Raw genomic sequence first — 12,500 nt, forward strand, 5'->3', positions numbered from 1 at the left:
TGAAGTGAATAGAAAAGTGCCAGAAGACAATAGAGAATAAAAATTTTTTCGCGGCGGTGGTGGGGTTTGAACCTGCGACCTTATTGGTACGACAACTCCGCCTGGCAGGTGAGAGTGTGGCTCTACCGTGTGAGCTATCCACGAACACAAAAATATTCGTTTCAAACTCAAAGTCATTACTAGATCCCTCTCTCACCCACTTCTTGAGACCGCCGATTCGTTCGTACACCACCATCGCGAATAATTTTGACCAGCAGTTAAGCTTAAGCCAATATTCTCAACACAAACGTATAACATAGAAACGATCGATACATTGAGTATGCTCCGGTGTATGGGGTGAATTTTTAATTCAGAAAAGTGAGTGGAGCAGGCACTTATGTTGGTAACAACAAGATATGAAGTGAATAGAAAAGTGCCAGAAGACAATAGAGAATAAAAATTTTTTCGCGGCGGTGGTGGGGTTTGAACCTGCGACCTTATTGGTACGACAACTCCGCCTGGCAGGTGAGAGTGTGGCTCTACCGTGTGAGCTATCCACGAACACAAAAATATTCGTTTCAAACTCAAAGTCATTACTAGATCCCTCTCTCACCCACTTCTTGAGACCGCCGATTCGTTCGTACACCACCATCGCGAATAATTTTGACCAGCAGTTAAGCTTAAGCCAATATTCTCAACACAAACGTATAACATAGAAACGATTGAGACATTGAGTATGCTCCGGTGTATGGGGTGAATTTTTAATTCAGAAAAGTGAGTGGAGCAGGCACTTATGTTGGTAACAACAAGATATGAAGTGAATAGAAAAGTGCCAGAAGACAATAGAGAATAAAAATTTTTTTTTTTCGCGGCGGTGGTGGGGTTTGAACCTGCGACCTTATTGGTACGACAACTCCGCCTGGCAGGTGAGAGTGTGGCTCTACCGTGTGAGCTATCCACGAACACAAAAATATTCGTTTCAAACTCAAAGTCATTACTAGATCCCTCTCTCACCCACTTCTTGAGACCGCCGATTCGTTCGTACACCACCATCGCGAATAATTTTGACCAGCAGTTAAGCTTAAGCCATATTCTCAACACAAACGTATAACATAGAAACGATTGAGACATTGAGTATGCTCCGGTGTATGGGGTGAATTTTTAATTCAGAAAAGTGAGTGGAGCAGGCACTTATGTTGGTAACAACAAGATATGAAGTGAATAGAAAAGTGCCAGAAGACAATAGAGAATAAAAATTTTTTTCGCGGCGGTGGTGGGGTTTGAACCTGCGACCTTATTGGTACGACAACTCCGCCTGGCAGGTGAGAGTGTGGCTCTACCGTGTGAGCTATCCACGAACACAAAAATATTCGTTTCAAACTCAAAGTCATTACTAGATCCCTCTCTCACCCACTTCTTGAGACCGCCGATTCGTTCGTACACCACCATCGCGAATAATTTTGACCAGCAGTTAAGCTTAAGCCAATATTCTCAACACAAACGTATAACATAGAAACGATTGAGACATTGAGTATGCTCCGGTGTATGGGGTGAATTTTTAATTCAGAAAAGTGAGTGGAGCAGGCACTTATGTTGGTAACAACAAGATATGAAGTGAATAGAAAAGTGCCAGAAGACAATAGAGAATAAAAATTTTTTTTTTCGCGGCGGTGGTGGGGTTTGAACCTGCGACCTTATTGGTACGACAACTCCGCCTGGCAGGTGAGAGTGTGGCTCTACCGTGTGAGCTATCCACGAACACAAAAATATTCGTTTCAAACTCAAAGTCATTACTAGATCCCTCTCTCACCCACTTCTTGAGACCGCCGATTCGTTCGTACACCACCATCGCGAATAATTTTGACCAGCAGTTAAGCTTAAGCCAATATTCTCAACACAAACGTATAACATAGAAACGATTGAGACATTGAGTATGCTCCGGTGTATGGGGTGAATTTTTAATTCAGAAAAGTGAGTGGAGCAGGCACTTATGTTGGTAACAACAAGATATGAAGTGAATAGAAAAGTGCCAGAAGACAATAGAGAATAAAAATTTTTTTTTCGCGGCGGTGGTGGGGTTTGAACCTGCGACCTTATTGGTACGACAACTCCGCCTGGCAGGTGAGAGTGTGGCTCTACCGTGTGAGCTATCCACGAACACAAAAATATTCGTTTCAAACTCAAAGTCATTACTAGATCCCTCTCTCACCCACTTCTTGAGACCGCCGATTCGTTCGTACACCACCATCGCGAATAATTTTGACCAGCAGTTAAGCTTAAGCCAATATTCTCAACACAAACGTATAACATAGAAACGATTGAGACATTGAGTATGCTCCGGTGTATGGGGTGAATTTTTAATTCAGAAAAGTGAGTGGAGCAGGCACTTATGTTGGTAACAACAAGATATGAAGTGAATAGAAAAGTGCCAGAAGACAATAGAGAATAAAAATTTTTTCGCGGCGGTGGTGGGGTTTGAACCTGCGACCTTATTGGTACGACAACTCCGCCTGGCAGTGAGAGTGTGGCTCTACGTGTGAGCTATCCACGAACACAAAATATTCGTTTCAACTCAAAGTCATTACTAGATCCCTCTCTCACCCACTTCTTGAGACCGCCGATTCGTTCGTACACCACCATCGCGAATAATTTTGACCAGCAGTTAAGCTTAAGCCAATATTCTCAACACAAACGTATAACATAGAAACGATTGAGACATTGAGTATGCTCGGTGTATGGGGTGAATTTTTAATTCAGAAAAGTGAGTGGAGCAGGCACTTATGTTGGTAACAACAAGATATGAAGTGAATAGAAAAGTGCCAGAAGACAATAGAGAATAAAAATTTTTTTTTTCGCGGCGGTGGTGGGGTTTGAACCTGCGACCTTATTGGTACGACAACTCCGCCTGGCAGTGATAGTTGTGGCCTTACTGTGACTATCCACGAACCAAAATATCGTTTCAAACTCAATTATAAATTTCCCCTCTACACCGAGTCTGAGACCGATTTGTCGTACCACATCGCGATAATTTTGACACAGTTTAAGTTAAGCAATATTCTAACAAAGTTAACTAGGAAACGATTATCGCATTGGGGTATGCTCGAGTAAAGGGGTGATTTTAAATTCAGAAAGTGAGGGTAGACAGCACTTATGTTGGTAAACAAAGATTTTGAAGTGAATAGAAAGTCCAGAGGACAATGAGATAAATTTTCCGGCGGTGGTTGGGGTTTGAACTGCGACCTATTGGTACCCGACAAACTTCCCCTCTATTGTCTTCTGGCACTTTTCTATTCACTTCATATCTTGTTGTTACCAACATAAGTGCCTGCTCCACTCACTTTTCTGAATTAAAAATTCACCCCATACACCGGAGCATACTCAATGTCTCAATCGTTTCTATGTTATACGTTTGTGTTGAGAATATTGGCTTAAGCTTAACTGCTGGTCAAAATTATTCGCGATGGTGGTGTACGAACGAATCGGCGGTCTCAAGAAGTGGGTGAGAGAGGGATCTAGTAATGACTTTGAGTTTGAAACGAATATTTTTGTGTTCGTGGATAGCTCACACGGTAGAGCCACACTCTCACCTGCCAGGCGGAGTTGTCGTACCAATAAGGTCGCAGGTTCAAACCCCACCACCGCCGCGAAAAAATTTTTATTCTCTATTGTCTTCTGGCACTTTTCTATTCACTTCATATCTTGTTGTTACCAACATAAGTGCCTGCTCCACTCACTTTTCTGAATTAAAAATTCCCCCATACACCGGAGCATACTCAATGTCTCAATCGTTTCTATGTTATACGTTTGTGTTGAGAATATTGGCTTAAGCTTAACTGCTGGTCAAAATTATTCGCGATGGTGGTGTACGAACGAATCGGCGGTCTCAAGAAGTGGGTGAGAGAGGGATCTAGTAATGACTTTGAGTTTGAAACGAATATTTTTGTGTTCGTGGATAGCTCACACGGTAGAGCCACACTCTCACCTGCCAGGCGGAGTTGTCGTACCAATAAGGTCGCAGGTTCAACCCCCACCACCGCCGCGAAAAAATTTTTATTCTCTATTGTCTTCTGGCACTTTTCTATTCACTTCATATCTTGTTGTTACCAACATAAGTGCCTGCTCCACTCACTTTTCTGAATTAAAAATTCACCCCATACACCGGAGCATACTCAATGTCTCAATCGTTTCTATGTTATACGTTTGTGTTGAGAATATTGGCTTAAGCTTAACTGCTGGTCAAAATTATTCGCGATGGTGGTGTACGAACGAATCGGCGGTCTCAAGAAGTGGGTGAGAGAGGGATCTAGTAATGACTTTGAGTTTGAAACGAATATTTTTGTGTTCGTGGATAGCTCACACGGTAGAGCCACACTCTCACCTGCCAGGCGGAGTTGTCGTACCAATAAGGTCGCAGGTTCAAACCCCACACCGCCGCGAAAAAATTTTTATTCTCTATTGTCTTCTGGCACTTTTCTATTCACTTCATATCTTGTTGTTACCAACATAAGTGCCTGCTCCACTCACTTTTCTGAATTAAAAATTCACCCATACACCGGAGCATACTCAATGTCTCAATCGTTTCTATGTTATACGTTTGTGTTGAGAATATTGGCTTAAGCTTAACTGCTGGTCAAAATTATTCGCGATGGTGGTGTACGAACGAATCGGCGGTCTCAAGAAGTGGGTGAGAGAGGGATCTAGTAATGACTTTGAGTTTGAAACGAATATTTTTGTGTTCGTGGATAGCTCACACGGTAGAGCCACACTCTCACCTGCCAGGCGGAGTTGTCGTACCAATAAGGTCGCAGGTTCAAACCCCACCACCGCCGCGAAAAAATTTTTATTCTCTATTGTCTTCTGGCACTTTTCTATTCACTTCATATCTTGTTGTTACTCTCACTGACAATTAAAACTCACGAAGAGTAACTGACCCCCTCTCTCTCTCTCTCTCTCTCTCTCTCTCTCTCTATCCCTCTCTCTCTCCCTCTCATCCCCAATTTTAAAGCAATCCATGAAACTAAGGCGTGAACATGTAATTTTCTAAAAACACCATTAGTCTCCAATTGTATTCAAGAAAATAATTGTTTTTCTACACTACAGAGGAAGCTGTCTCCGTGGAATCAGTTTCATCACGAGTTTTCAACATTATATCAAAGTTTTTTGCTAAATCTGATACATCTGCAATTCAAAAATAAAATCTAAAAATACCAATACCTTTTTTAAACAACACAATATAGATTATAAATAAAGTCACTCATATATTATGTTTGGCCGAGACAAATGTTTCGATGCTCTCCATGTCGTCAATCGGCATGGAGAGCATAGAAACATTTGTCTCGGCCAAAAATATGTGAATGACTTTATTTACAATTTATATTAGCTCTAACCAACATTATCGAGCACTCTTGTACCTGCATGTACCCACCAACACTATTATATATATATATATATATATATATATATATATATATATATATATATATATAAACATTTGAAATATAATTAAGATAGTTTGACTTATACATATATATATATATAAATATATATATATATATATATATATATATATATATATATATATATATATACGTGTGTGTGTGTGTGTGTGTGTGTGTGTGTGTGTAAAGGATAAACAGAATTAAAGGCAGGTGATTCTAATAATAACGATATTCGTGTTTACTCTCTTTGTCACCATTCATACAACTAGATGGACCTACTGAAGTGATCGCCAGTCAAAAAGATGAGTCATCATTTGTTCTTTGTCCAGATGAAAACAAAACCATCACCATACAATGTGACGTCGATGTTGTAAACGTCTTTCCAAAGCCAAAAATGACTCTCCAGGGACACTCTGATAGTGACCTGGACCCTACAAGCGACGTCCTGGACGGGAACACTTACAGATATCTCTTCTCGGTTCGTCCACATATTGGTGGGGATGTCCCGTTTACCTGTAATGCTGTCAACAGCATAATGAATGACATGACAAAACAAGCATCAGTAACTGTCCCTATCATTGGTATGTTGATTTTTTTTTCTATCCTTCTTCATTGAAGATGATCACTTCCAGGAGCTGCACTACTTCCAATGCCTGGACGGTTTCAGTCTTCCTTTGAAATCGAACCTAAGAAATTATTCCATTTAGGGCTGAATAAAAGCTGATTCTTTCAAAGAAATTAATAAGTGTGAATAAAATAATGCCAGGCATAGCGGAACGAAAAATACAAGAAGACAAAAAACTCATCCAAAATCGTCCCGTCTATTAGGTAACCGTTGTGGTGTAAACGTATCACGCCCGTCACGTGATAAGGAAGACTGAGGTTCGATCCCAGGCAGGCTGGTGACTTTTTTCTTGTATTATTCATTCTGCTTTGTCTGGCTCTGTTTCATACACACTTTATCAGATAATAATAATAATAATAATGATAATAATAATAATAATAATAATAATAATAATAATAATAATAATAATAATAATAATAATAATAATAATAATAATAATAATAATAATAATAATAATAATAATAATAATAATAATAATAATAATAATAATAATAATAATAATAATAATAATAATGAAATTTATTTATATTGCACCCAATCCTTCATACAATGAAGCTTTAGGCGCATAACAACAATATCAATCCATTCAAATCTCTCTCTCTCTCTCTCTCTCTCTCTCTCTCTCTCTCTCTCTCCCACACATATCTTTATCATTCATCGGTGCCTGCCCCTAAGTTGGCACTGTGGTATTTCATTTCTTGTTTTTGTTTAAGATTGAAATATCGAACATTAAAATATATTAGAATTGAAATTAACAACAAAATATCTTTTCCTATTTCCTTCTGATACACAAAGAAAATTTGCTTTCAAGTTTCTGTCACAACAGAATTTTAGCATTATCTAAATCGATCAGACATTTTTATGGGAATCTTGTGAAGCGTCTTGAGGAACTACATTTCCACAATTTTCATCTCTATTCATTACTAGGTAAAGCTGTATAAATATCAAAGACCTTTCTATAGACGCAATCTCAAAATCACAGTTGATCCCAAAGAGTTCAAACTATTTCCTTTGGCGGACAATAAATGATTTTCATGTTCTTCACCTAAAAAGATTTGTCTACCAAAGATATTAACCTACTCTTATGTGTTCAAGTTAGATTAATACCAAGAAATGAAGTGAGTAGGAAAGTGCCAGAAGACAACAGAGAATAAAAACGTCGCGGCGGCGATGAGGGCTCGAACCCGCGACCTTACTGGTACGACAACTCCGTCATTACAACTGAAACAATTAAACCAACCCAACGTAAAATATCCACTACAATGTTGTCTAACAGATTCCATATTAATTGCTTTAGGCTATAAGACCTGCTAATTGTGTCCTTATCATTATATACACGTTTCATTCCTACAGTTATTTTTTGTAAATAGCACAGGTATTGCCAATATATCCCGTTTTAAAAATTGATTCTTTTTGCTCAGCCTTGACTCTTATTTTTCACCATAGCCCCGCCTAACACAGCGCCACTGGTAAAACTCAACGATAGACAAGTAATCAGCGGTACAGCAGTTATGACAACAGCTGGTGAAGATGTAAAGATCATCTGTGAAGTAGAGGGAGGACATCCAGCTGTCAGTAGCGTTTCGCTAGTGTGTGAAAATGGGCACGACTCCACTGTTTTATCGTCACATACCGCCAGCATCGATTTTGTAGCAACAAAAGCCATGAACGGGAAAACCTGTGTTTGCAGTGCTGAACATGTATCGGGCTGCTATTCTCTGATCACAACATTTACTCTCAATGTCACGTGTAAGTACTTACTATTGTAAGTAACAGACGTAATTCACGTCATTATGTACGCTTCCACATTACATAGAATAAATGTAACCGGATACAGCGTGACTCAGCGGTACGATCTTTGCTTCGTACCCGAAAGGTACCGAATTCCAATACTCTCTGCGGTGTGTAGCTTTGAGCAAGTCATCTCGCCTCGCTCCAGCTTAGTTTGTGGCGCTGCACTTTGGCTGGCACCTGGATTCTTCCAGTCTTCCCTTGACATAGACCCTACGGACAAAATTCCCAAATGGGATGAAAAAAGAAACAATTATTTTATTTACTTATTAGTTGTTTTTTTTATCGATTATCTGGGTAGATTTAGGACCGAATTTTGAGCTTTACTCCAGGAAGTGACTTTGATGACTTGTTTAAAATTGAGCTTTAAATTGATCATTTATAGAGCAATATCTGTATCAATAAAGATGAGAGAAGATAGATTGAAATGTGTGGGACATGTAAAGAGACTAGAGAGAGAGAGAGAGAGAGAGAGAGAGAGAGAGAGAGAGAGAGAGAGAGAGAGAGAGTATACGTGGGAAAGAAAGTATTGGACTTACAAATAGCGGGAAAGAGGAAAAAGGGGACGCCCAAAGACTAGATGGTTGAATAAGGTAAAGGATGATATGAACGAACTGGGCTTGGAGGAAGATGATACGCTGAACCGGAATGCATGGAGATGTGGCATTCATTATGGCAACCCTGCAAACTGCGGGATAAACTGAAAGAAGAAGAAGAAGAAGAAGAAGAAGAAGAAGAAGAAGAAGAAGAAGAAGATATAGACCAATATCCACTATATGGGCTCAAAGGGGTCTCTGACCAACAGCAAAACGAAATATGTAGAACAAAACTTGATGCTGTCAGGCGATATAACATTTGTTTACGGACAAATAGAACGCTGTTAACGGCCAGGTACTCATTTTACACATGAGTACTGTGAGAGAATGTGAGTAATGTGAGTCTTAACTCCCCCCCCCCCCCCCCCCCCCCCATTTGTTTTATCATTTTTCTTTTTTTTTCGTTTTAGATCCACCAGAGATTGAGTTCAGGGTGAACTTAAAAACAGGCAGTATTGATGCCAACTTAGGAGATGACCTGGACCTGTTGTGTGTCGTGGTCAAAGATGGAAATCCAAAATCTAGAATTACAATCTCCAGAGATTTGGCTGGAGACGATCTGGTGTCGGACTTTTCCACCAAGAAATCTATACGGTTTTCTGGAACAACGACGTGTGACCTGGCCGACAACTACTTTTGCACAGCAGACAATGGACAAATTGTTAGAAAGAAAGTCAGCGTTGGTGTCATTTGTAAGAATATCTTTTGTTTGTTTCCTTTTAGGTGTTTAAAGGCGCTTTCAAGACTATGTAGGTCATTTAAGCGCCCGAAGAATAACTTTATTTAGTAAATGCGTTTTATTAATCTCCTTATAAATGACTGGTTATTAAAACACGAGAGCTTTTATAGAGCGCAATATCCACTTACCTTACCGGAGGTCCTTCTCCCTACAGAGATTGAATGTCATGGAACGCCATCCTTCATACTCAAGGGCCATTACCTTACCTTACCGGAGGTCCTTCTCCCTACAGAGATTGAATGTCATGGAACGCCATTCTTCATACTCAAGGGCCATTACCTTACCTTACCGGAGTTCCATCTACCTACAGAGATTGAATGTCATGGAACGCCATTCTTCATACTCAAGGGCCATTACCTTACCTTACCGGAGGTCCTTCTCCCTACAGAGATTGAATGTCATGGAACGCCATCCTTCATACTCAAGGGCCATTACCTTACCTTACCGGAGTTCCATCTACCTACAGAGGTTGAATGTCATGGGACGCCATTCTTCATACTCAAGGGCCATTACCTTATCTTACCGGAGTTCCTTCTCCCTACAGAGGTTGAATGTCATGGAACGCCATTCTTCATACTCAAGGGCCATACCTTACCTTACCGGAGTTCCATCTACCTACAGAGGTTGAATGTCATGGAACGCCATTCTTCATACTCAAGGGCCATTACCTTACCTTACCGGAGTTCCTTCTCCCTACAGAGGTTGAATGTCATGGAACGCCATTCTTCATACTCAAGGGCCATTACCGAGCAGTCGATTATCTTTTTGCCAGATTGTTACCTCCACATTTCCTATCCTGGCTTGATCGGTTTGCCCCGTGCCTTTCTGCCAGCTACTTTTCCTTCTAGAACAATATCCACTAAACGTGCTCAACATGCTTTACATAGGGTCCATGACTACAGCAGGACGAAACACGTAGGATGAAACATGACGCCTGTTAGGCGATATTATTTTTTTCCCGAGGCAATGCTGTAAATGGCCAGGTACTCGTTTTACACCTGGTTACGGTGAGAGAATGTGAGTAAAGAGTCTTGTCTAAGGACTCATCTACTCGCCGAGCGAGACTTGAACCCAGGAACTTCCGAAAGGGGGTGTCATACTACAAGACCACATAACCACACTAAAATATTACTAAAGCCTGCATACTCAAATGGGAAGATATCTATTATTTCATGTCTCACTGACGATATTCAATTCACTTCAAATATTTATTTATTGTCGGCATTTCAAAAATGTTTCATAGATAATGTAGTCAGGCTAATAGAAGCCTTTGACCGACATAGGTTATAACACATAGTGCATAAAAATACATAGTTATACATTTTCCCTTAAAAACATTCCCTCATCAAGATTCCAATCATGACACACAAAGAAAAGTAACATAATATGATATATAGTATATATATATATATATATATATATATATATATATATATATATATATATATATATATATATATATATATATATATATGTATGTACGGTTAGATTAATTACAAATATTACATTTGCATGGCTGGCCATTCCATGAGAGGATATGATTTTTGATAACATTAAAATTTGAAATTTTCCTGATGTGCTCGGGAAGTTCATTCCAAAGCACAGCAACAGAATATGTGAAAGATCTTTTGCCATAAGACATGTTCTGACCCTTGGAATATCAAGGAGGTTTGAATATCTTAAATTGTATCTGTTATTTTTCAAAATTACCATATCAGATAGACAAGAAGGAGCAATTTTGTATAAAATTTGAAACGTTTCCAAAGCAATTTTTCTCATTCGTCTTATTTGTAAGGAGGGGACTTTGCCCTTTGAAAGTAATTGGTCGTAGGATTTGGTTGTCATCATCATAAATAAAACGCAGCGCTCTTGCCTGTATCTTTTCAAGTTTATCGCAATTACTTTTAGAACAGAAATGCCAAGATAGTCTTTGAGTTAAAATGCTTACCAGATGTGCATGCCAAGATTTGACACAGAAATACGTTGTCTTGTTTTGTTGGTCGCTTCTAGAAATGTTTCTATCTTATTTGCCTTCAAATTGGATTCAGTAGTCTGATGTCACGCCGCCCGGCAACGGCGGTCGTCTTGGTTCTAAACAAAGAAAATCTGTACTTTTTATTATTCATGCTGGCTAGAACTTTTTATATGCCTTGTGATCAGAATGTGTAAAAGTCAAAACATGATCAAATTTAATGGGGAGGGGGGGGGGGGGGTTCCCCTCTGGATACGCTTTTATGCTCGCGGGGAATTATTTCATACGGGCGTCCGCCATTATTCCGATAGTTTAGGGCCAGTGTTACTAAGCTACCATGCGTTATTATGAAGGAAGTGACGTTACGACTGTTGAAGAGTATTGGCACAACTAAGGGACGCAATTGGTGACGAACGTATTCTCAAAATCACTACAAGGAGAAATTCAACTAGATTATTTTATGGGATGAACTATAGATCATGATTTCTTCTTCTTTTCTATCTTTCTTCTTCTTCTTCTTCTTCTTCTTCTTCTTCTTCTTCTTCTTCTTCTTCTTCTTCTTCTTCTTCTTCTTCTTCTTCTTCTTCTTCTTCTTCTCTTCTCTTCTTCTCTTCTTTTCTTCTTCTCCTCTCTTCTTCTTCTTTTCTTCTTCTTCTTCTTCTCTTCTTCTTCTTCTTCTTCTTCTTCTTCTTCTTCTCTTCTTCTTCTTCTTCTCTTCTTCTTCTTCTCTTCTTCTTCTTCTCTCTTCTTCTTCTTCTTCTTCTTCTTCTTCTTCTTCTTCTTCTTCTTCTTCTTCTTCTTCTTCTTCTTCTTCTTCTTCTTTCTCTTCTTCTTTCTTCTTCTTCTTCTTCTTCTTCTTTCTTCTTCTTCTCTTCTTCTTCTTCTCTTCTTCTTCTTTCTTCCTTCTTCTTCTTCTTCTTCTTCTTCTTCTTCTTCTCTCTTCTCTTCTCTTCTTTCTTCTTCTTCTTCTCTTCTTCTTCTCTTCTCTCTCTTCTTCTTCTTCTTCTTCTTCTTCTCTTCTTCCTTCTCTTCTTCTTCTTCTTCTTCTTCTTCTTCTCTTCTTCTTCTTCTTCTTTCTTCTTCTTCCTTCTTCTTCTTCTTCTTCTTCTTCCTTCTTCTTCTTCTCTCTTCTTCTTCTTCTTCTCTTCTCTCTTCTTCTTCTTCTTCTTCTTCTTCTTCTTCTTCTTCTTCTCTTCTTCTTCTTCTCTCTTCTCTTCTTCTCTTCTTCTCTTCTTCTTCTTCTTCTTCTTCTTCTTCTTCTTCTTCTTCTTCTTCTTCTTCTCTTCTTCTTCTTCTCTTCTTCTTCTTCTTCTTCTTCTTCTTCTTCTTCTTCTTCTTCTTTCTTCTTCTTCTTCTCTTC

General features: G+C 39.2%; 1 protein-coding gene across 1 annotated transcript in view; it reads left to right on the forward strand.

Moving 5' to 3' along the window:
• LOC144958982 (uncharacterized) overlaps nucleotides 1-12,500 on the forward strand; it is a 96,178-nt gene that overhangs the window by 73,830 nt on the left and 9,848 nt on the right. Inside the window, exons 33-35 of the mRNA XM_078891282.1 lie at nucleotides 5,687-5,998; nucleotides 7,489-7,791; nucleotides 8,840-9,121. Of these exons, the coding sequence (XP_078747408.1) occupies nucleotides 5,687-5,998; nucleotides 7,489-7,791; nucleotides 8,840-9,121 (897 nt within the window). The remainder of the gene's footprint in view (nucleotides 1-5,686; nucleotides 5,999-7,488; nucleotides 7,792-8,839; nucleotides 9,122-12,500) is intronic.

This window comes from Berghia stephanieae, chromosome 13 (genome assembly GCF_034508935.2).
Source record: "Berghia stephanieae isolate SIO BIC M18660-M18661 chromosome 13, UCSD_Bste_1.3, whole genome shotgun sequence".
In the NCBI taxonomy this organism is placed as follows: domain Eukaryota; kingdom Metazoa; phylum Mollusca; class Gastropoda; order Nudibranchia; family Aeolidiidae; genus Berghia; species Berghia stephanieae.